The sequence below is a fragment of the Amia ocellicauda genome, chromosome 23, assembly GCF_036373705.1.
Source record: "Amia ocellicauda isolate fAmiCal2 chromosome 23, fAmiCal2.hap1, whole genome shotgun sequence".
In the NCBI taxonomy this organism is placed as follows: Eukaryota; Metazoa; Chordata; class Actinopteri; order Amiiformes; family Amiidae; genus Amia; species Amia ocellicauda.
This window is the reverse complement of record NC_089872.1, coordinates 21,486,259-21,510,959: the sequence shown is the minus strand read 5'-3', so window position 1 is coordinate 21,510,959 and position 24,701 is coordinate 21,486,259. Positions and strand designations below refer to the sequence as shown.

Here is a 24,701-nt window from a genome sequence, read left to right as displayed (position 1 = left end):
CATTTAATGTGGTTGAATGCAACCGAAGCCACAATCAAGGGTAATTAATTTATAATAATAACAGTTTATTAGAAGGTCATTGCTTCAGCCTGACCCTTCCCCCTTTGTTGCAGAGAGACCGTGACCAGCTCGACTGCCAGGGTGAGACGCATCCATTAAGAGCCGAGAATTGCCAGTGTGGGCGGAAGATTTTTGGTGTACAACCATTGCAGTTGCTTTTATTATGCCGCGCTCTCCCTGTATACCCACCATGTCATGTTGATATAGACTAGAACCCGTACAGATGCTTTGAAATATCACAGCACATCAACAAAAAGTACATTTGAAGGATTTCTTCTTTTTTTTCCCCTCGGTTATGCAACTTTGCAAAAGCATTTCTCGTCTCTTAGTAGGTTTTTGTTTTGGCTGTTAGGATTGTGGGGAAAGAGAGGGAAAATAAATGACTTTTGTAAACAGTCACTATGGTCTTTTGCAGCTCATTTTTGTCATATTACCTAACTGGAATTGGAGGTAAAGCTCTTGTTGTGTTGTTGTGTTTGTCTTGTTCTGTGTTTTATTTTTATATACAAAACCAATGCATTTATTATCATCATAAAATCGAAATGCCAATTAAACATAACTTTCACGTAAACATTTTCCCCATAGCTGCTTTTTACATTTTTCTCTGATATTGTGTTGCCAGGCGCACGCTTCTTGTGTAGTTTAGAAAACACACATCTGGATTCGATACATATGTATTTATTTTAATAAGACGACTCTGGGACTGAAAAGCAGGGTAATGGCAGGGTTTTATCATTTTCAATTAAGACAACCTAATTACACGAAGCCATAAAACGCATTAATCAAAGAAGGCATCAGATACGTTTTTTTAATTCCTCTTTGTTGATGTTGTTGTTTTATTTAAATGTCTACACATGAAGAGATTGTTTCTCGAAGCCTCGTTTCCTTTCAACATTGTCTGGCACATGCAAATTGTAGGCACAGTAATGGTTTGTCATTAGTCTTCTCGTCAGGCGGTTTCAGAGCCCAGATTCACTCGATCGCAGGCATTCAGGAGGCGGAGATAATTGGGGATGGCACGAATATTTCTCCTTGTTCCCACTGAGTTGATAACACAGCTATAATTCCCATTTTGCTGTGTTTGGAATTAGAAACGATGGGCATGAATGGATCGGCTGCAATTTTGGCATAAAGATATTATTCGCGGTGAGGGCGGATAGCCGGGCCGTTGACATGAAACCACTGCATTGTTTGATGTTTAGTCAGACTGGTAGTCGGTAGATCCTACTTAATTTTCATTGCCTGTATGACTTCTCCTCTCCGCTGAAGTTTGTAGTCTCAGAAGCGCAGGACCAGATGTGTATGAAAGCTCATCAGAAACATGTTCGGCTCCTGAACGTCTTGGATGATTTCACTCCATGGCACAACACCGCACCTCGTGTTGAGTTCCTCCATTTAAACCTCTGCTGCCGAGCGCTGAGAAAGGCAGGCCGTCGATTTTTCTCTTTTTAATGAAGTGCTTTGGAGCCCCGTCTCACCTGAAGTGAAACTGAATCCAGGGCCACTGTCATATGAACCAAAGGCTTCTGAGAGACGCTTTCATCCATCACGCGTGTTCATCTGCCATCATGTATCTGTCAGAGCACTTTGTCACCAACTCTGTGGTGCTCTCTGGGGTTCATATCACTTCATCATTTTATTTATGCATTTGTTTAAAAAATGAATGTACTGGTTTGTTGGATCCGACCCGTTTTGACCGCGTTCACCGAAAGAGCAGGCAGACAGTTGGCTGTGAACACCGCGGGTGTCGCCGGGCCGCAGGTGTTTATGAATAAAAGCATGATGGCTCTTGTTTGGATGCGCTAATCAGCGTAACCACCTGCGTTGGAATGTGCGTCGGCCTCATCAGCCGGGACTCGGAGGCTTACGGTACAGAAAGGAAGGGGAGTTGTTAGTCATGTTCTATTTCTTTATGTGTATCTAATTGATTACTTTATTACAGCCCAGTGAAAACCTAAAGGTTCTTTTCAGAGATTCAGATACACGGTGTAATTAATCAGCCAGGACTCAACAGTAACACACAGGTGCTGCTCAAGCGATTTATTCTCTCAGAGTGATGGCTATTGCTTATTATTATAGAAACGTGGGATAACTTTTAAGACAGGATACCAGGAGGGTTTCAAAGGGAAAGCAGAGGCCTTTGACAGTGACCCTGCCACCCCCCCCCACTCATTGTGCGATTTAATAATGCAGCTGCAAGGCCTGTCAGTTGTGTAGCGAGATGCCACTGTCGATACACTCAAACTCTGACTGAATCTAGATTGAATACTGAAGGTGACTGACAGATTAAAGCGCAGTGAGACTCCTACAGACTATTATTATTTATTATCATCATTATAATTATTATATTACATTATTTAAAGGACCCGTGTTATCAGTTTCCCTCTGTGTGTTCGACACGCACGTGAGAACCGAAAGCAACGAGCTTCTCCTCCGCACTCTCGACCGCGCCGATCGCATCTAAATATATGGGGATTTTCCACGTGAAAATTGGCTCTTTTGAAGTCGTGTTATTGCGAGACTCGCCCGGTCCAGGTTAAATAAATATTTCAACGGCTCGAGTGTGTGATATTAATGCATGAGATAAGGCGCACTTCTTCAAACAACCTGATTGTAATGGGTTGCCCAGGAGATAATGGGGAATTTGCTAGGGTTTGCGCAGTCGGGATTTTGTGTTTTTACTCAAGTATTCGGCATTGCACTCTGTGACATCATCCGCCTGCGGTCTCACCCCAGAATCACTGCCTTAGAAAATAAGACCTAAAACAAATCCTACACTAACTGTCAACTGGAGCATTTACTGGACGTATTTGAAATGCAGATTTAGCCAGTTATTACTTCAGAATAGTTGTAATCCCCCATCTTTTCACAACAGTCAGTATTTGCTGCTGATTGGAGATTCCAGTCTCATACAGACATATTACTGTTGATATCAAACTGGAAACGGCACTACTGATGCTTAGTAATGCTTAAATTGAATTTTGTATTGATTTGAATTACTGCGCAGTTGTAATGCTTGTGTACACTATAAGTTGCCCTGGATAAGGATGCCAATAAATAAACAATACAAATAATAATAAACAATAATCCCAACATATTTGAAGTCTGGAAGCTTAAGGCCACTTGCTAATTAAGTCCTGTGAACCGCAGAGCAAATAGATGCAAACAAACCGTTGCCTCGTCAGTGAATTATCCTCACAATCACAGCTGCAGGAGGTGATAGTTTTGACCATTCAAACCCTGACAAAAGGGAAATAATTGGACATTTCTCTTACCCTGGAATCTGAAAAACTGAACTTTGTGTGCCAGAACTGGAAACGATGTGAATTTATATTTTCAAGCGTGTAATCCAAATCCACTGGCCGTCCTGTACGCTCTGGTTTGGCACCGGCTGCCCTATATTTAAATCCAGCAGGATCTCTGCATTGCTGGGCTAGATATTATAAAATACGGTAAAAGAATACATAATTACAGACCTCATTTTCCGTGGTGGGCAGATTTGAACAAACTGCCTATATGATTTATTTAATGCAATGTTTAACCTCATTGTCCTGTTTCCTGTGCTAATCAGTGTGCAGATGTAATATTCAACATTGGAAAACAACACACTATCAAAACTAGGCCGATGCATTCATTTGTTGGTGTTTTACTGTATTTTAGGGTATTCAGAGCTACAGGATTGAGTGTATAGATGTAAAAACTACAAAGATGACACAATAAGTGCATGTGTCAATGTAAGAACTGCGGAACAACAGAGAATTAGACAAACATCCCGTCTGAAACGTGCGAGTGACGCCATCGTGCCGTTGCAGAACAAGTGGTACCTGTTTTTCCTGTCGTGTGACAGATATTAGTATGTGTTGGCACGCAGTTTATTTTTATGCACGCCTGGTTATGATCATCGGGATTAAATAAAGTATTAAACTGGATGTGATGTAGGGATTAAAATAAAGCCTTGCATTCTTGGCTCATGTTAAACAAGACAGACATGTAGATGCCAATTTGCAATCAAGCTCTTGACATAAGGTATGTCAAGAGAAACTATTATTCCCTACTTTATAGTCAAAATGAAAATGCTGATTGATTATAGAAACAGTGTGTGTGTGTGTGTGTGTGTGTGTAGTATAGTATACACACAAACACATATGACGTCTCCTGACCCATAAGACACGCCCCATGTCCCCTACCACTCGAACGGACCCTTTATTTATTTTTTGGACGTGTCAATTCCCAGTATTTACATTCCCAAACATGGCAAGCTTATCACACTGTCCAGGTGAGATTTACATGATTCGTGTTTTTGCAGTGTAATTGCTGTTACGATGCACCAGGAGTGTAGGAGGAGGTAGTGTTTGGACGAATGGAAACGTAGATTACACAAAGCATCTGCATTGGCTTTAAATTCATTATTTCTGTTGCGATGGCATTCAGTTGTCAGTGGTGTCATATTAACCTTATTTTAAAGGTTAAAGTCTTTCCCAATGACAGTTAAGTCATGTGCTTACCCTACAATTGACTATATTGATGTATTCCATGGCGTTCTGAATTATTTTGCACATAAGATACACACTTGTGCGATCTGTATTGTATAGCGTAATATATAATACAACACAATTAGGTTAAATTCAATGTTGCACGTTCCGTACATTATTAATATTGATCAGTTGTATTTATCGTACACACACACTCATCTTTTGCACCCAGACAATAGGATATGTATTATATTGCATTTGTACAAGAACAGTAGTAAATAGGAGTGTGCTCTCACAGTGCCATCTTTTCTGATGAATAAACAAATGAACATTACAAAATAAAACTGAATCTGTCCTGACCCGGCATATTGAACGCTGGTTTGCCTCTTTAAATCACACAATCAGGTTCTGGTGTGTATATGCTGAATACTTTGCAGATTCGGAGTGCAATATAAATACACAACAATCAATACTGAGTAAAGAGCTCCCTGCACTTCACTATCCAATACTATCTGTGATGCAGAGGCCAGTTTCCCTTTAACACAAGTGTGAATTGAGAACTCGCTGATATCGCAGTGTTTCTATGCTGCAGCTCCTGTGACTGTCCTCACTTGCACACACACATCCTTAATTGATTAACGAGCCCCTCTAAAGACCCCCTTCTGGATATTACCGAACGAGACCCACACAAGAAACTGCGCCGGCAGCCCCTCCACGCGGCTCCGGCTGCTGATTCGGGCGATCTCTCTGTGGAAGACACCTCGTTAGTGCCCTTGCAGGAGCCGATATCTATTTAAAATGTTAATAGGACACGGGATACAGAAGTGTGCTCCATTGTTCATTACCATCCGACTGCTTCACACGGATTCATATATCATTACTTTGTTGCGTTTCCTTGCAAACTGCTCTATTTGCGGTCCATGTTTTATTTTTCACAATTAGTGAGCACTGATAATAGGACAAATGATTAAAGTTCATCTTGAACCTCTCTCTTTTTCTCTCTCTGCCCCTCTCTCTCTCTCGTTCCCTTTTTACAATAAGCATTACTTCAGTTTTTAAGTGGCTGTTCTGCTTGGTTGCGTGTGTGACAAGCAATTCCTATTAGGCACTGTCTGAAAAAATAATCAAACCCCCAAATCAGTAATTTCTAATTTAGCTGGCTGAGCTCGGCGAGACCGCTGTGTACAAATGAAATCTTTGGATGTTCTTCAAGAGAGAAAGACTTGATACGCCATACAGCGGTGCAGAAACTATACCGGCTCAGTGCGGAGCTTGATTAAAACAGAAATATAGATGCTGTTTGTTGCAGAAACCTACTGTTACTAAGTTGTATTGGAAAAACAAACAACACAAAATGGCTGAGACACCCAGACGTCTAGTTTCTGTGATACTGCAGACTAGATCTCAGTGTACACAGACCTATAGGAGCCCATATGCACAGATACACGTGTATTCCTGATCTGCACATCTGTCTCGTTCTCCTTTGCACTGTTCTCTGTCCCCCACTTCATTCCTTCATTGATTTCATCCTATTTTCCCTTCAACTGCTTTGTACCTGCCTTCCACTCAACCAGTCTGTCTGTGTCCTACTGCGTTACCCTGGGAAAGGGCTGGAGAGCAAGGCCCCGATTATCAGATATGTCTTTCTTTTGCGATCTGTCTTCCCTTCTTTAGAAAGATTACTATTTAAAATGGAGATGCAACCTTTTGAGATACAAAACCGGTACAACTTCTTTATTATTTTAAATTTCTATAAACTTCTATTTATTTGTTGTCTGGTTTGTTTGTTTCCATCACAAAATGTGGTAGTTCCTGTTCCGGTCCGTCTTGTCCTCAGCGTTGTTCTCTTACTGGAATGTGAGCGTGTGTTTTTGCAGAGGCTGTGTTTACGGCAGTGCTATCCTTCTCTCTGCCCGAGGCCCAGTGTGAAATCACACGAGAGACTCATCCAGGGCTCCGGTGTCACAGGTCAGCCGGGAGGCCACTCTTGACTGATGGCAGTAGTAAGTGATGTCAGAGACACGCTGTGGACCGCTGTCCAGGTTGGACCTCCGTGAGACAGCCCGAATCCATCTCCGCATCTCCTGGCCTTGCAGGGCCATTAAAGAAAGGTGCCCTTCGCCGGCCAGCGCTCTGCTCCGATTTCCGCTCAAACTTTCTGCACCGTAGAAGTCGGGAACTGAACAGGGAACTGTGGGTAATCATTAGGCCACTCCCCTCCAGCTCCCATGGGATTGTCCTCTTCTCCTCCCTTAATTTTCTCTTCAAATACTATCCACCAGCTCTGTAATCTGTCGTTACTGGCACAAACAAGTCAGAGCCCACTGCGCTCACAGCTCCTAATAAACACTCTGCTATGTCACGTCTTCCAGTGTGTGTGTGTGTGTGTGTGTGTGTGTGAAATCAGAAACGCAACGTGTTTGCTGTCATCCTCCGCAACATAAGTCTGCCATTTTTTGCCCGAGGCTGCTGTTATGGAAATGACTGCCAGGAGCGTGGCGCGGGCGTGGCGCGGGGTTTATGATCCGGTCTCAGAGCGCAGTCGTGTGGAGCTCGTGCTTTAAACGAGACGCCCCTATCTCGCCCCCGGTCCCCCGTGTCACGGTCACCGCAGGAGGAACACACTCCACGGCGTCTCCTTCGCTGGACAATGTTGTCTGAACGCTCACAATCACTTTAATAAGCCGTCACACACTCGGCCAGATGGTTATTTGCTGAGCCCACAGTCGGGACAATAGGATGAAAGGAAACGGAGAGTGGAGGCACCGCAGAGCCCGGTGGACTAATTTTCTTGACAGACAAAGTAGATGAAATCCTCTTTTATAGAGCTCTCTGCCATACAGGCATTTCCACCCAGTGTTGAGGGTTTATATTCCTCGCAATGATGAAGTCAGACATCTAGACAGACGGAGAGATTGATACACAGATCGACTCGCACGGACGCAGGCGTGGAGCCAGATGATAATATTAATAATGATGATGATGGCGTGCCTTTATATCTATTCTTCTGTGTCGTATCCTGGTGCTGTCATAACATAACAGTTTTCGTAAGGCCGCCTCATCGTTCTCGTAGGCCAGAGCCGCATTAAAACAAGCTGCATTCACGGTGCAAATAAAATCTGCGGCACTGACATTGTAATCTGTGTGACCCGTGTCATCGTGGCACCGTGACATCGGAGTTGTTCTGTTCCTCCACAGGTGATGCGCTGCAGAAGCAATTTGCACTTTTATCTTAGTATCGTTTCTTTTGGCACTTTTTCTTAAAGTAGAATATTGTCTTTGCACCTGGCAGTCAGAAAAAAAAAAGACAAACAGCGACTCTTTAACAAAACCGCAAAATTGCTCAGTGCAGAGTGTGTGTGTGGTAGTTTGAGCAACTGATGTCAGACGAAAAATACAAACTCTACTTTTACAGTGAGTGTTCGTTAAAGCTGCAGCGCGCTGATTTCACGTTCGATTCTTCCCTTTTGCGCTCCCTCTGTTTCCTCAACTTCCAATATCTTACTCCAAACAACACACCCTGCAGCAATAACAGTCTGGCTGAGAAACAGAAAGCAATAAGCATAATATAATATCTCAGAGAGCGCAGAAACGGAGCGGGAAGTGTAAGCAGGTTTTGTGAGACCTTTACGTCGTTGGCAGGTTGGCAGCGTCGGAGGCTCTCAGCAGATGGTGGTAATGCTATAAAAATATGTTACAAGATATCGTTTGAAGAGGGATAATGTTGTTAAACACAGCTGAGGCAGCTGTAAAGGCAAGTGTAGCGAGAACTTCACAAATCACACATCAGTACCAATAAATAATCAGCCTCCTCATCGTTAGGGATTTTTATTTTGACCCCCTCTGACTTTGGTTCTGATCTGGTGAGGAAGGATTGTGTGATTGTGCGGTCAACTCACATTGTGATGCTAAACACTGATCTTCAGCTTAATGATCAGGCTGCGTAGTGTTATTGAATTTGTGCCGTGTTAATATACCGAAAGGTCAAAACTTTAGGTCGTGTCAATGTGATGAATTAATATTAATCATTGCTTAAGCAGAAAAGTGAAAAGTGTGTTTTTTTAATTTCGTTTTTGCTGACAGTTTCTGCCCGAGTTGTTGTCTGTCTTATGTTAAAAAGGTTTAACGACATGCTTCCGGTTTAAGTGCTAAACACTGCCTTGCGATCATTATTATCAAATACTACAAATTAATAAGATTGTGCGTTTACATTTAGTATTTTTTCCTTGCCACTTTTCTTCTGGAAAATGTAGGTCCTTCTATTTTTGTTGGATGGGGGGGTGGAGATTTTTCCCTCTCTGGACCAAATGCAGTTTGTGAATTTCATGAACTGTGTCTATTGTTGAAAAAGCAGCATCAGAGGACTGTGCAATGGCAGTAATCTCATTTTGCTCGGGAATGTTGTGTTGTGTTGTGATTCGGCTGCAAACCTGACATAATAGAGCAGGACTGTGCGAGCAAACCCAGAGCAGATAAGATGTCTCTCAGACGCTTCACAGAAGGCTTGTATCACATGCTCCTGTCTGAGATGTTTGTTTGATTTGCCCTGACCTTCTGTAATAGGCATCTCGATGACTTTAGTTTTTTTATTCGTATGATATAAATAATTCATCCTGTGTGTGATCAATGATTGCCACATACAAATGAGCTCCCATGTGGTCCCCCGACTCCCCCAGTCTGGGTCTGAGCAACAAAACACGCTCCGTTTTTCCCTGAGATCTGTGAGCACAGACCGCCAGGTCGTTGTCTCACACAATAGTTCTCGGCCCTAATATTTATGCATTAATTCCGCCCAGGTTTTTAAAAACCACGCGATTATCTTCACCCGCTCCGAGAGGGAAGCAGAGTAGTCGGCCACATTAACCTGTAATTGTGGTAAAACATATTTGAGTTTAAACTAATGTGCCATAATTGCTGCAAGACAGATGTGTCGGTGTGCGTCTGATGTGCAGGTCTGGGCCGTCCCCTCGGCGTGTCTCGAGCGGAGAGCCGGGGCCCTGCCTGCCAACAGGGTGTCAGAGCTGCGCTCGGCGGTGATGCTCGGCACAGCTCATCTGCAGAGCGAACTGCAGCATCCTCTCCCAGCTGCCGCGCCGCCATTGGCTGCCCACGGCCACGTGACTCGCGCAGCCTGGTCTTCCCCTCGCCCATCTGTGTGCGAGGCACTGATAGGCTCGGTTGATGCGCAGGCAATTTATCATCCTCATCTCCTACTGAGTCTAGGAGCTCTCCTGTCACCACTATTGATTTCAGAGGATGGACTAAATTTCCTAGTATTTCCATTAAGAATTAAGAAAAAAAAAGCATCTAAAAAGCACGCAGGGTAGCCAGGCAGACATGGATATGAGATGGCACTGTGCGTCCTCCCAGGTAGCGGCTTTTATCGCAGTCGTTCAGAAGGCAGTCGCCGCAGCATGCACAGGGGTTTAGCTGCCATTAGTGCACACAGATCTGCATTGCTTTGACTGTAGGACTGCTGCTCTGTAGGACCGGGGGAAGCGGGGATGCGGCGGCGCAGATAATCTGCAGATGTATTGTTCCTTTGTTTCCTTTAAGTGCAATGGTGGTGTTTCTTTTAAACACTTGGCATGAATGCTTGTTATCCGCACTTTCTTTAAGCTTAAGCTGCCTTTTATAGCATGTTGTTCCAAGTTTCTTTCTTCTCTGATCTGGTTTCCTTTTGTCTTATGCTCAGTAGCCGTAGAAGTGCAGTACGGATGCGATACTGGGGTTTGTGTCACGGTCTCACGGACCTTTAAAGAGAGAGGGTCCTGTTTTTTTTTCTCTCAGTGAATCTGATGATAATATGACTGATGATCAGGTTAATACTTGGTGCTGTAGCTGACAAGCATGGGAGCGAAGCGGTGTGTGTCGAGAGCCTTGTGCATGCTGTGATGCCGGGGGTTGTGTTTGAGTTGTGGGCACATCGGGGACATTAACCCTCTCTTTGCAGACGGCTGTTTCTTGTAATTGATTCAAATTAGTACAGACTGTGTTTTGTTAGTTTTAGCTCAATTTTAAGTCCTGCGGTGCTGTCTGTGTGATAGATTGTAGCTGCAGATTGCCAGGGTGGGAAGAACTGAGAAGAGAAGTGATAGAAAGGTGCTGTCACCTGTGTTGCCACAGCACCTACACCCAGGGATACCTCCAGCGCTGCCAAAACCCCACAGGCCAGATTGGCACAGGTGTGTCGCAGAAACCTGGATAAATACAGACGGGGCAGGCATCTGGTATCTAGGTATAGAAAGGCAGGAGGGATTCTGGTTATTTTCCTGTTCTGCCACATAGATTACATATTGTAAAATAATAATAATTAAGCTATGAATCAATGTTGATAAAGCACACCTGAGCGTGCACGGCGAGGCGGGGAGATACATCCACAATTCCCACGAATGCCTGCTTGACCCAGCCTCCGCCTTCTGAGCAGAGGCAGAGTTTACCTGTCATGTCCGTGCGAAGATTACGCATGGGAGTGAATCTCACCCACATTAATCTTTCCGACACTGGCGTCTATATTAGGATGACAGATACGGCGCTGTTACCTCCAGTGGGTTTGAGACTGAATGTCAGAATCCAGGCAAAGTCACCGTGTTTCACTTCTACACGGGAGTGCGAGAGGGCGGGGGGCGTGAATTATAGCCAGCTGGGGAAGTTAGAAGAGATGGAGTGTACGTTTAGTGTGTGTAACCAAATAAGTCTCTGAAGATTTTCTGATGTTTTTCATTATACTTAATTATAACTGTACCAGACCAGCGCATTGTGGTGTTATTTTTTGAGGAAACTTTCTGTCAGGTAGAACTTTATTTATTCACTTAAAGTGATTAAATAAAAGAGAAGACACTTAATATTCCAGCACAAATAATCTGGCGATCTGTGAAGGGGCTGGTATATGAATCCAATACTGTATTTTAACTGACTTTGTTAATGTCATTGTATCGGTTGTGAATTGTGTTTTTGTTATTAAGTACTGTTGTGTGAGCAGGAGATACAGTCTGGGAAAGCTGTCTAAACTAGATTCTAATTCAGGCCAAATGACAACATGGAAATATAAGTGTATTTATAATAATAATAATAATAATAATAATAATAATAATAATAACTCCAGACTGTGTCGGCTTCTGTCCACCATATCACATGATATAGTGGACACGTGTCGATGTAAGGGGGGACAGGGACAGAGCTTACACTGCTTAGGGACAGGGTTAGGTTTTGATTATGACATCACAGTGACAGATGGGACATCAACAGGAAGGGCCTTGGTGCCGTATTTTCAACGACAAATTCCAGAAGTGTGAAGATATGAACTTTTTGATAAGAAGACAAGTTAGCTCAGCTAATAGAGGAGGGGAATCTGCATGCCTCCCATAGCCGTCTCCTAATGCAGTGATCAGGAGCTGCTGACCGTGGAACCGTGGACTGTGTCGGCTGTACAGAGATTAAAGATGGACGGTAGTATGTAAATAAAACCGCTATAAAACCACTTTCAGTACATTTCTGATGCTACGTAGCAAATTCACTTCAGAAAAGATTTTACACAGATCACAAAGTTGAGGCTACGTGGCAAAGAGTACCAAGAGCATGCCGTCACGGAGCCGAGCGTCCAGCTTCAGCTGCTTGCATCGGCCAGAGACGACTGCCATGCAATCTCTGAGGACCGTTTACTGAGCGTCCTCGATGATGTGTGTGTGCGTTTGTGTGTCTATTGTAAGTATACGGACCATCCCAGCCAGTGAAACTGAATATTCTGGAAAAACTATGCACTGAAATCTTCCTGAGTGTCAGACTTCCCTGTTTATCTTATTTTTTTCACTATTTTAATTAACATGCGGCAACCGGCACTGAAAGGAAACGTGCAGCGAAACAGAAACTGCATTGAATTTCTCTCAATGCACTTAATGAATATTCATGGTTTAATTAATATATATTTCATTTCGCCAGACTCTTTGATGCTCCTTTTACAGCGCTGAGAAATATTCATTGCTCTTCCTAACGTCGCAAGATGGAAGAACAGCGTTTGTTTCTTTCCCCCATAGTTATTAATGGGCTGCGTAAACCTTTATTTGGTAACAATAGCTCCGTGCTGTACATCTGGTATGGCATGAAATATTCATAGGCAGAAAAGGTCATTATCAGGTGTAATAAAGACACGTTTTATGAAACAGCATTTGTCAGGTTAAGCACTTCTGACTGCGGAGGTTTGTCTTTAACCACTTGGCCACTGCCTTGTGCCTTGAATCGCTTTCAAAGCCCAGCTCAGTGTAAAACTGTTAGAGCCAGCGTTTTCTCTTCTGATGGCCTTAATGATGCATCTTATTCAAACCTCATTTTGATCAGCTGCTCGCGGCAGGAGGATATAAATCCACAGGGGTTTCAGAGGTATATCTGCAAACCACAGCAGTACCGCAGTGGAGAACGGCACTAACGACCATCGCGGCAGCCCGAGTTTCGCGAGCGGCAACTCTTTAACGGATTTTAATTAGCACCTGAGCCAAACCCTGCGTTTCCAGCCATCGGGTCCGGCTCCTCACCTGCCCTCCGGGTCACACAGCAGTGGAGAACGAAGTCTGGGGGGCTGCGGTGTCTCGGTCAGATGGGGGAAGACCCTCGTACGGTTGCTGCGACCTTTTAGGACAGAGAGAGTCACGCTCAGGGCAGCCAGCGAACGTGATGTGAAAGGTGTATCTGTTGAGCACCGAGGGCTGGGCGATCGGTGCCGAGTTGTGCGCAGGGGCAGCAGGTGCCGTTAAAACCATGGGCTGTCTGTGCTGTCGGAGCAAATGCACTTCAAGACGTGAACTCCCCCCGCCACTCAGCAGCCGGCCCCCAGGACAGCCGCACGGGGGGGCTCGATGTGTCCTAATGTGCTCTGGGTGCTGAACTGAAACACCAGCCTGGCTAGAGCCCCCGAAGCAAAACTGCTATATTACTGCACTGTGCCACTCGCACCCCCTGGGGTTTATATATAGATAGATATATAACGAACACCACAAACAGTTTTATAGCTTTATCACCAGGCTGTTCTTTGTGTTTGAGAACCTTGTATTTAAAACTGACTAGATCGGCCTCCCTCCTTTTGTTTTAAGTGCTTTTCTGTACACGCGTAAATATGTGGTATACAGTGTGAATTAGAATCATCCATGACTTTTGCACTTAGATGTATATACATTTACTTCAGTACGATTACAGGAATCTAAATTTAAAATGAGCCTCTTGTTTGGAAGTGTTCTGGGGTCGTTATGTACTCGGAATATGAAATCAGCCAATCAGCTGCCCGGACGAGCGACTGAAACGCATGGCGTGTGCGAGCGATTAAAGGCCTCGCTATAATGTCTATATTGTTTAGTCTGAATGTGCATTATTTGTTATTGTGGCTGTATAAAAAGCTAAGAGCGCAATGAATTGGATTAGCTATCTCCAGCATAATTTGAGAGAGTGCTTTGGCGAAGATGAATATTTAAGTAGCACACAGCCTAGATTTATGACTCTCCTCCAACGAATCCTGCTGCTGCAGCACTTCAGCGCACAATCGCAGGGGTAAACTACGTCCTTTATGAAGCTTTTATATCGTTCTCTGGCAATAATGGCCAGCCGGAGCATTGCATTGAAACAAATCCAAACAAGAGAGAAAGAGAGAGATGAAACAGCAGGAGGAGTGAACTCGTCTCATGAAGGATCTCTGTCAGGGGAAGAATTGTCCAACTTTTCCAGGTAACGCAGGGGCACAAGGGTGCGTTTATCCCTCCCACTGCCTGGTGTGAGAAGTTGTGCATCCCCCGGACTTGTGTGTCACTGATGGCATTAATTAGCGGGGAGAAAAAAGGGTCTCCTCTCGATTGTCAGCACACAGACACGGCCGCGTTCATTAGTATTCAGCTGGTGGGACCCAGTGGGTTTCAGAGGCTGAGAATTATCAGTGGCTTGCATTGGGCACAACGGGAAGCACTGGGGCTGAGACACTGTCTGCTTTTCTCACATCATATCAGAGCTCAGGCACAAATCTGCCTCTCGCCTCGGGGAGAAAGACAATTTAGCAAACATGCATGTGGTGAAAAGAGGGATGTAGAGAGGCCTGGATTGATTTGTGAGTCGGGTTAGTGGCCCAGATGCTAATGAAAGCCCTTCTCCGGGAAAATCCACGGGAATGATCTCAACAGCACCCTGCGCCTGCCTGCCATTGTCTCTCTGTACTTCTCTCTCTCTTTCATTCCCTCTCTCTCTCTCTCGCTCTCTCTTTCTCACCGAGAGTGTCTGTAATCTTTTTGTTTTACTTTTCTGCAGGATTATATCTACGCTAATTAATTATACAGGGATAAATCAGTAACGCCATGACGGAATACTGATAAATATAATTTATAGACGATTATGCACAATCTGCACCCTGTGGTTAAAAAATAAGTACCGACCGGCTCTGGTAAATAATTACGGCTCCCCTAATTCCTGTTCTTCCTCCATGAAAAATTCAGTAACAGTCTGTCGTCAGATGTAAGGAGCTTTGCACCGGAGCGCCGAGGCCAATAATAATGAGAGCCTCATCGCCGACTTACAAAATAAACAGTTGCCTTCCTCGTTAGGTGAAATCTGGCTTATTGTTTATTACAGTGTCTGAAATATTGATGCAGGAGCAGAGGCACGCTTTGGGACGGAAGCATTCAGCGGATAATGTGCGTCTGTGTGTATAAACAAATGTACATTTGCAATTATATATGCACACATACTACTATCTCAGCCAACTGTTTATTAAGTATAATAATGATTGTTTGTTGATTTGCGCTTGTTGTTCAGCCTATTCTAAGGTAATTGAATGTTAATTTGTCCTAACAAGTGAGAGATACTCAGGCTTAGCAACTTGACATGTAAAAGATACAGAGATTAGGGCTGTTGTGAGTTAATTAAGTTCATTTAATGGCTGCATGTACAATAGGTTACTATGACTATTCGTTTGGGATGTCTGCTTTGTTCAGTTCACCTTCAGCAATACTACTGCCTGGAAACAGCTGTACACATGTGTAGAGAGCGTTACACAAACACATATATATACACACGTGTGCGAGTGTGTGCAAAGGCATGGGTGCCTGTGTGTGTGTGTATCGGTGTGCATGCATAGTGTGTCTGTGTGTTTGTTTCCTCGTTGTGCGATGGCAGGACGTTCCTCATGTCTCGTTAAGGAGCGCTCTCTGAAGACGCACCGCTGCACAGGAAGATGTATGGGACTGGAGGACGGCCGGGTGGCTTGGGACAGCCCTGGCAGCCGAGCGGCTCCCTCTCGCGCTCTAATGTATTGCCTGTGTTTTATCTGCCCTTGTCTGAAGAAGGCCAAGGCAAACCTCATTCCGCGAAACATGAAGAGGCGATGTTTCGGTTAAACTGCACCAGTGCAGCTGTGAAGGAGGGAGATTTTCATCGGCTGTTTTTAATCCCGGTGGTTTATGCAGACCGTGTTGCTCCTGTTGCAGATTTTGTTCTGTGAAAACAGTTTTCAGGTTGAGTGTGAGAAGCGACAATTCAGGGACAAGTGCAGCAGATCAGATGTTACAGATTTCCCTGATTTGGTTATTTATTAGTAACCATAGCAAACATCAGCATCCATCTTGACTTTAGCATCGAGCTCATGATCACGAGTGGAATCGTAACCTTGATAGTCAGTCAGGCTCGTGTCTGTGGATCTATAAATATATATATATATATATGTTCAGCACATCTAGCTATAAGTCTGTAGCACCAGCTCACTTACTATATCACCTCCCTTGTCATGTCTTCCTAACTGTCCATTAAGTGGCTGTGTACACAGTCCTGAAGCCCAACGATATTGCTGTCCCGGTGAGGAGATATATACGAGGAGTTCTCCTCTGCAGTGTGGCGCTGGATTCGTACATTATTCAGCAGGATTTTATTGAACATCGGGCCTAAATTATTCATGTGTCGCCATTTGACCTACTTGCAGGTGTTTAATTGGGAGCTCAATATTTTGATGCATAGTCTTTCTTTTTCTTCAAAAGTTCATCATAATGAGCCTTGACAATAAAATACATTGTACTTTATTTTAAGGGAATCAACCTACATGACACATTTCTCAAATTATACATTTATTTCCCAAAACATTTAGTGTCACAGTGATGGGCCCCCTTGTTTTCAGTACTGTGTGCCCCTGCCCAGTACTTCAGCCATTCTCTATCGTTTGCTATGAGATTGCACAGGATTTTAGACCATTCCTCCAGACAGGATCGCTACAGATCTCGATATCCTTCGGTCTGCGCTGATGGACTGTCCTCTTTAATTCAAAACACAGGTTTTCAATGGGATTCGGGTCCGGAGACAGAGACGGCCATTGCAAATTGTTGATTTTCTGGTTAATTACCCATTTCTTTGGTGTCTTTGCGGTCATTGTCTTGCTGGAAGATCCACAAGATTCAGCCTCCTGGATGAGGCAACCACGTCCTGGTACTTGGTAGAGCTCATGATGCCATTGACCTTAACAATGGCTGGAGGACCAGTGGAAGCAAAACAGACCCATAACATCAAAGATCCACAAGCATATGTATGTCTGTATGTCTTTCTCCAGCCTCTGGTATCCCCCTCAGGCTCCCGCAGAGACGGGCGATGGTCAGTATCATGCTAGATTGGAGCCTTATGATCAAGCCTTTGTATCCCAGATGATTGGAACTGATTCATCCATTGATTGAGATGGGCAGAGCCGCTACCCTGTCTGTTGGATGTCTCAGGATTCCAGGGGAAATACATCAGTCTGACACTTGGCACGTAAATGTGTGTCTCCCTGTGATGGGGGACGATGCGCTGAATGGAAGTGAATCACCACCGGCCTCTGGCAGCAATATATATTCAGAGATTTCAAACACAAATGCGAATGCAGAGGAGACCTTGTCAGTGGCTGTGTTCCCGTTCCGGATTAAAATGCGGTGTAATTATACGGCTTTCAGAAAGTCACGACAGCGAGGCCCACGTGGAGACGCAAGCGGGGTCGCTGGCACGGTGGGGTGCGATTAATACGGGGCACCCTGTTTCAACTGGCAGGGTGTCCAGAGCCATTGCGTTTCCTCCACTGGGGGCAAATACCATCAAGCAAGGGTGACTTCACGGCGCTTTCACTTACTTGTGTTTGTTTCAACCAGGGTGCCTCAAACTACTCTAAACATTAAGTTGATACCCTCCTGCCTACTAGAATTATTTAAAACAAGAGGAACAACAATAAATACAAAAGTAATGACCACAAGAACAATAAAAATGACAATATCTAACCATATGTGTGTACAGTGACCACAGCGCACAATATGGACAGGGGCGTCATTAACCTGACGAGTGACTGGGCATCTGTACCGAACTGTGAGGAAACGCCAGCGCGATGGCTAAAGCTGTAGTGAGAAGTATTGTCACCTCTGTAAGCAAATGCTGTGGATGAGGGGGTCCCCAGTGGTCTCATTTTATGTAGGACACTTTGTTCCATAATGGAAAATTTAATAAGCAAAAGCCATTGGCTTCCGAAAACGAAGACGTAAGAACTCACACAGGCAGCGGCGCGATGTTGCTGGCAATGCATATTTCAAACTATGAAATCAATAGGCTGCGTTCGAGTAAATTGGGGGGAAAAATGCACCGACGGAGTTTATTTCTGGGAGATAATTGTGTGTTTGCACATTACACGCTAATGACAGGATCTAAATGCGCGTGTGATTCTGGAGTAGCCTTCTCTTACATCGCCGTCTCTGATCTGTATTCATTGATTTTCTCAGTTTGCGATGGCGCAGTATTTAATTTGACAGGGTCTGTCCCTTGTGGAAGAAAAAGAGGAAAGGAAAGCAGTGTCGGCTCCCTTATTGAGGGGTGAGATGCCATTATTGGGGGTTGTTTCTGCAGACAGTCACACCCAGAAAACACGCAGACCTGTGCTGTATAGTGTTGTGTGAAATTTACAAGACCTCATTCTCTGTAAAGCATAATCAATTAATTAATTACAGCAGCTCTTCTTGTGAGGTGCTACACCTTGCCAAAGTGTTTATACCTCCTTGAGGCCAAATAAGGAAACTGTTTACGATTTAAACAAAACAAAACACACAGGAAAATCGATTTAATATTTGTTGAACGTTGAACAAAATCAGACGTTAACTCACTCTTGATAGTTGTAACTTCTCCCACAAAGACACTCGGTGTTTCCCGGGCAGGGGCGCGAAAGTTAAAGGGACCAAACTAATTAATACCTTGTTACATTTCCCTGAGATGAGACAAACGCTCTCTGAATTACAGATTGATGAGTCAAACACGGCGAGAACTAATTAAGAGGCGGAGGGCCGTGATTGACAGCGATGTTGTTTCCAGCCTTCCCCTCCACTCGGGGGATTAGTGACAAGAGAGTGAATTATGAACTCCGTCAAAGGGGAAGTGGTAAATTAAAACAAACTTGCGCCCGGCATCCACTGCTGCTGACAGCAGCGCTCGGACGGAGATCACCTGTCAGTCACAGAGAGAAATTTAAAAAGTTGCCGCTCACTGACGTGACGGACCCCCACTCTCTAACACCAACCTTCGCCGATCTCCTGTGGGTCTGAAGTGACTGCTGTTGTTTTCCTTGTTGGACACAATCTATAACACAATGACAGAAGCATTGACTGACTCATGAGAGGAAGAAGAAAGAAGACAGAATGCTCATTATAGCCATCAAGATCATCTTTATTAGAGTCAGAAGGCTGTGATAGCAGGTTGTGGTGTTTGTGTGGCTTTGTGTTGAGTCTCTGTCGGTTTTTAATCACCGGCACACTCCGCGCCACCTGGTCGTTTTGCTCTGCCGACGCTGCGATGAGGAGGCGAAGGCAGACTGACTTTTAAATAAACTCCATTTCTTTTCAACTCATGTCATAAACAATGCTGCCGGGCTCGGCTGATTCAAGGGCCATGGAGGCAAAGAGCGCTTCATCACGGCCCTGGCTTGTCTTTATTTAGTTCAGCATTTTACAAATTATGGTGCCTGCAGCCAATCAAGACGAATGAGATCTTACAGAGCTTCATCTCATAACGCTGGGATGAGGAGTGTGTATGTATGTATGTATCTATCTATCTATCTATCTATCTATATACATACATAGCACAGGATCCTGCTAGTCTGACACCCGACATCCTCAGTTTTATTCTTTGTTTAAATCTGAACTAATTAAATTCTTAATTGGATTAAATTGCAGCTTAATCAGACATTTTTAATTGTTTTTTTTCAGCAGTGACTTGAAAGATAATTATGAAACCAGTTAAGGGTTTCATTCAGATAGTGAGAAAATTTGGAGAAGTATCCTTTCAATTCTCTGGAGAACGATGAATGAGTGAATTGTACGTTGACTCTCAGAAAGACGGTAATAAGATGGCAGAGCAGGGTGAACCATCTCTGATTCAGCAGGCTCCTATACCAAAGCCACTTCCACTCATAGCGCTTAAACCCCTTTTATTACAGCAGCCATTATTAAGGATTGTGATACACTGATTTAAAAAGTGCCAAACCTGTATTGCCATCGGTCACAGGCAGAGGTTTCGTTCCCTTCTTCCCCTCTGCGGTCTGCAGCGCGTAGAATAAAATAGGATGAGACTCCAGTGTGATACAACTGCTTAAACTGGAGCGATAGGTCCCCAGTATGCTTATCACATTGGCAGGATTATCCCGTGGCAGTAAAGCAATAATCAGATTGCGCGAAGGGAATGCAATAAAATGTTAACACTATCAACCTCCACACGTTTCAGAACTAATGTGTGAGGAGAGACAATCGAAAAGCCATGAAATCCCTCCTGGGTTTGTGAAACGGCGTACTGCATGAGCGCCACAAATCGGTCCTGTGAGAGACAAGAGAGAGGGGGATTCTGGGAGATTCTTCAGACACGTTAGGATGCAGACATGTGACTGACCTGGTAATTTCACATTGCCAGTCAAGCCGCTCCGGTGAAACTGATCTGAAGAATAATTAAGTAAATCAATATATCATCTTCTGGCTAATTGTAGAATATCCCCTAATAATGGGGGACAATTAGTAGGCCTTTTAGTAACAACTCAACCACCTTGAAGCCTGATCATGTCAGAGCTCAGGAACTAAGCAAGGTGGGCCTGATTTGCCCTTCATTGAGGGACATTAAAGTTTGCCTCTGGAGGTATTGTTGGCGGGCCAGTAGAGGGCACTATTTTCACCCAACCAAGAATTCAAACCCTTGCCCCAGTCTCTGATGTTCTTTGAGGAGCTGTCTTTCAGGTGAGACATTAAGCCTTGAACTGAAGTCCCAAATACCTAATAATTGTTGCTTGAGTAGGATTGACCGTTGTTTTCCCGCTCGCTGTTGTGCCGCTTCGGACCGAGACCAAGGACACTCGGTACATTTGGATTTGTTAAAAAATAGAACGGCTGGACTTCCATCATTAGTAATCAGATCAATCAAGTGACATCCCTTTTTAAATCATTTACTCTGCGTCAACACTCTGTCCTGTCTTGTTTTGATGTCACCGCAACACTACTGTCGCCCCGCGGCCATCGTTGGGGTCTGTGGCCAGGACTCCTCCTGCAGGACTGGAGGAGAATACGGGAGCAGATGGGAATGAGCCAACAGCCCCCAGTGTGACCCTGTTGGCAGCGATCCCTCCCGGGGCTCACCGAACCGGCTGGGCTGTGTGGCAACTGCGTCTCATTTCCCTTGGCAGATCAAACCTTATTAAAGCAGAGCCATTATACGACAACCCACTTTTCTTCATTAAAGCACGTTAAACAGCAGCTCCTGGGACCTCGTTCACAAGCGGCAAGAGTTTCCTTCGTTGACTCTCAACGCTCGGCGTCTGCCGGTGAGAGAGAAGGTCTGGCCGGTGACCGTGGCCGTATCGTTCTCCCAGAATGCCGCAGCCTCCTCCGAAAATAGCCCCGTTCTGTCTGTGATTAACTTCAGGAGAAACACATTGATCTTCCACCAAACCACCTCAACACAAGGAAGGTTGATAAACAGCAGAGAAAAACAAATCAAGGGCTGCGATTGATTGATGTGACACTTTTGAATCGCAGCGTACAGCTGTCCAGATGCCCGACACTTCAGATAAGCTTCATAGCGAGATAATTAAATTTAGATTTGCAATGCTATCCTGGCTGAAAAAAAAATAAAAAATGCTCAGTAAGTTTAGCCTGCCAATGTGTGTTTTTTTTTCCTGTTTTTTTCCTCACATCGCCTGCCTTCTGATTTTTCACGCCCCACTGCTCTCCGGCAGCGCGCCGTCTGAGGATCAAGTCCCACTTAGATTTATAATTTGACAGGTAAAATACTTTTAGGGCAAAAATATGTGAGTGTCTCTAATACACATAACCAGGCGAACAGGCACAACAGTGTGTGTAGCTCTGTGGAAGAGAAGAATGGTCCAACCTTCACATCGTTTACAGCCCCCATTGTGGCCATTTTAAACTGCAGTCCTGTTCCTACTCAACCGCTCCCTTCTGTTTGCATTCGGTGATAATTCAAAGCAAAGGTTAAGGTGCTAATTATTCCTGCAAGATATTTATATATATATATATATATATATATATATATATATATATACACACACACACCCTGTGCTGGGGAATACTGTTCTACTGAACACAGTACTGGATATCATTCGTCCCCTGTCTTGCGATGGTATCAGAACAAGATTAGGCTCTTCTCTCTGGACACCCAGGCGCTGGTGCCCAAGATGCCGTTCCTGGGAAAATTACCTTTATTGACGAGGCCGATCTGATTGCTCGTAGCAGAAATCTAATGGCTATGGCAGTTTATGTTTAACTGTTGGCTATGTTTGAGTTTATCTCTGTTCCCTCGTTCTTTGTATCCTATTAAGAAACGCACGCAGGTCCCCGGAGACCTCGGCGCGATCTGAAACGCTCCCAGTTTAGCTACAGCAGGGCGAGGGGCGGCCGATGCCCTGGATTTCAGTCTCGGCGGCTCGTTCGCGATGTCGCCTGCTTCTTTAGAAGTGAACTCGTCAGCTCTGCTGGCACTGCTGGGCTCTGTGGGCTTTGGAGCAGGAGAGGAATAATAAATATCTCCCTTGAAAAGCAGTCCTTGGCCACCGCAGAGCTGCCGTAACCTTTCCGAGAGCACCTTTTGCATATGGTTGTCTGTGTGTGTCTGGCTGTTTTTTTGATGGCTCTTAAAAGCAGTAGAAACTTTCCCGAACTAGCACAGCGCCGTGGCAGGCCTTTGACACGAGCACATCTGTGTGCGGAGACAAGCCCGAGCCGGAGTCCCTCGGTGGGCGTCTGCTTCAAAAGATCTGGCTGCGGCGAGATACCCTTTTCAGGGCCCGTATCTGACAGCGTGCGCATCTGTGCCGCCCTCCCCGACTGCCCCTTTTAAATGTGAAAGGTAGAGACACCGGGCGGCCGAGACCACACTCAACTCAGCTCGGCTCGGGCAGAGGACAAAGGGGGTTCTTTCTTTCAACCACGCAGACATTTCCATTGAAACAGATAAATAAAAACAACAGCAGGGTTAAGTTTGGGAGGGTCGGAGGCCGGTGCGCTGGTGTTGACGAGCTTTGGCTTTTCTTTGTGCTACAGCACCCTTTCAAATTCAAAATGCCTGTTTGTGTACCGAAAACATGAGAACAAAGCAAACTCGGAATCACTCAGAATCTTATCCCTCTACTAAGTGAGTTGTTATTCTGTGGGTAGAAAAGTAATTAAGTTCATTATTAAGTTCATTACACCTCTGGCTCGGCAGCGTACGCCACGTCAGCACAGGGGGGTTGTGGGTAATGGGGTGTGGCCGTTGCTGACTGCCTCGTCTTGTTTGTCTCCCTGCAGCCGACAGATGACCTGCTGGTGGCGTCGGCCGAGTGTCCGAGCGATGATGAGGACATCGATCCCTGTGAGCCCAGCTCAGGTGGGTTAGGTTAGTCATCTTTTATTATTTCTTCTCTCTTGATGTTAGTGTCTTTGTGTGCAATATTGGAGTCACCGGTCCGAGGGATGTTCTTGTTTATTCTTTGGTTGTTTGGCTGTTGTTTTTCCCCTGTTTTCGTTTGTTTGTTGTTTTATTGTACGGTTGCTGTACAAAGCGACTTACATCCCGCCTGCGTGATTTGTGTCAAATAATCTCTCTGCTCCCCGCATCTCGCGCAGAGTACACACAGGGGACTAAAAGCCGTACTGCTAATACGCTCATCTCGGCCTGTGAATCAGGTATTAGTCAGATGTGGCGTGCAGTATTGTAATGGAAGAAGCCCCCAATGTGTGCAGAGCTGGAGAAGAGATGTGATTGGGGTTTCTGGGCCAGGGCAGCGACTCTGGTGTCATTAATTTGGGGTACGTGGCAAGTCAGGCAGACGCGGTGTTGTCTATATTGCCGAGCGGTTTAGTGGTAATTTATTGGAGTGGATTGTGTTGGAGGACTTGGGCCCAGAGCAGATGTACAGTAGGCGCGGCGAGAGCAGACAGACACTGCGTTATTAGGGGTTCATACCTGAGGTGCTTGTCAGGGGAATGGCTTCTCATTATTTCAGGATTGCTCTGCCTTGCTAAGTATGTGACTGAAAGTGGCATCAATTAGATTCCAGCTTAATTTACATAATTGCTATGCATTTTCCTCCAATTAGTCAATTAAAGGCTTACACACTCAGGTGAGTCTGATTACAGCGGAGGGAACAGCCAGGCGCCGTGAGGAGCACTTGAAAACCTTCGGTTGTTGCGACTTAACGTTGTGGCGTAAAAAATACAGATTTGAGCATATACGTATCAATCAATCAATCAATCAATTTTTATTTCTATCCCTTCGCAGGGTAGCCACAGAGGGCTTTATAGATTGTAAACATACAAAAAACATACAGCAAAATAAAATAATACATAAATAATAGAATATATAAAGTAAAAATAAAAATAGACCATTAACAGTTTGTGATCTAAAATAAAGTAAATTAAAATTTAAAAAAATAAACCATCTGGCACACAGGAGAGAATAACGAAAAACTCCTATGGATGGCATGTCGGAGAAAATAAATCTCTGAGGGTCCATGGCGGCCCAGGCCTAATGGCTGCCTCCCCTCCTGGCAGTATAGTTGTTACAGCAGCAAGGAGATCAGAAAGTTATTTATCGGTGCTGCTGGCTGTGCTCTTCCCTCTGGTGGGGGCCCTCAGGAGTGGGGGGTTATACCATCAACAGCCGTTGAGTGGCGATGGC

The 24,701-nt window shown here is 44.7% G+C and overlaps 1 protein-coding gene across 13 annotated transcripts in view; it reads left to right on the top strand.

Moving 5' to 3' along the window:
* nrxn1a (neurexin 1a) overlaps window positions 1–24,701 on the top strand; it is a 302,723-nt gene that overhangs the window by 267,061 nt on the left and 10,961 nt on the right. For 9 of the 13 annotated variants that reach the window (XM_066696622.1, XM_066696619.1, XM_066696626.1 and 6 more), the window contains one exon: window positions 23,330–23,417. In XM_066696622.1, coding sequence (XP_066552719.1) covers window positions 23,330–23,417 — 88 coding nt within the window. The remainder of the gene's footprint in view (window positions 1–23,329; window positions 23,418–24,701) is intronic. The other 4 variants (XM_066696630.1, XM_066696621.1, XM_066696625.1 and 1 more) reach the window with 1 other exon arrangement.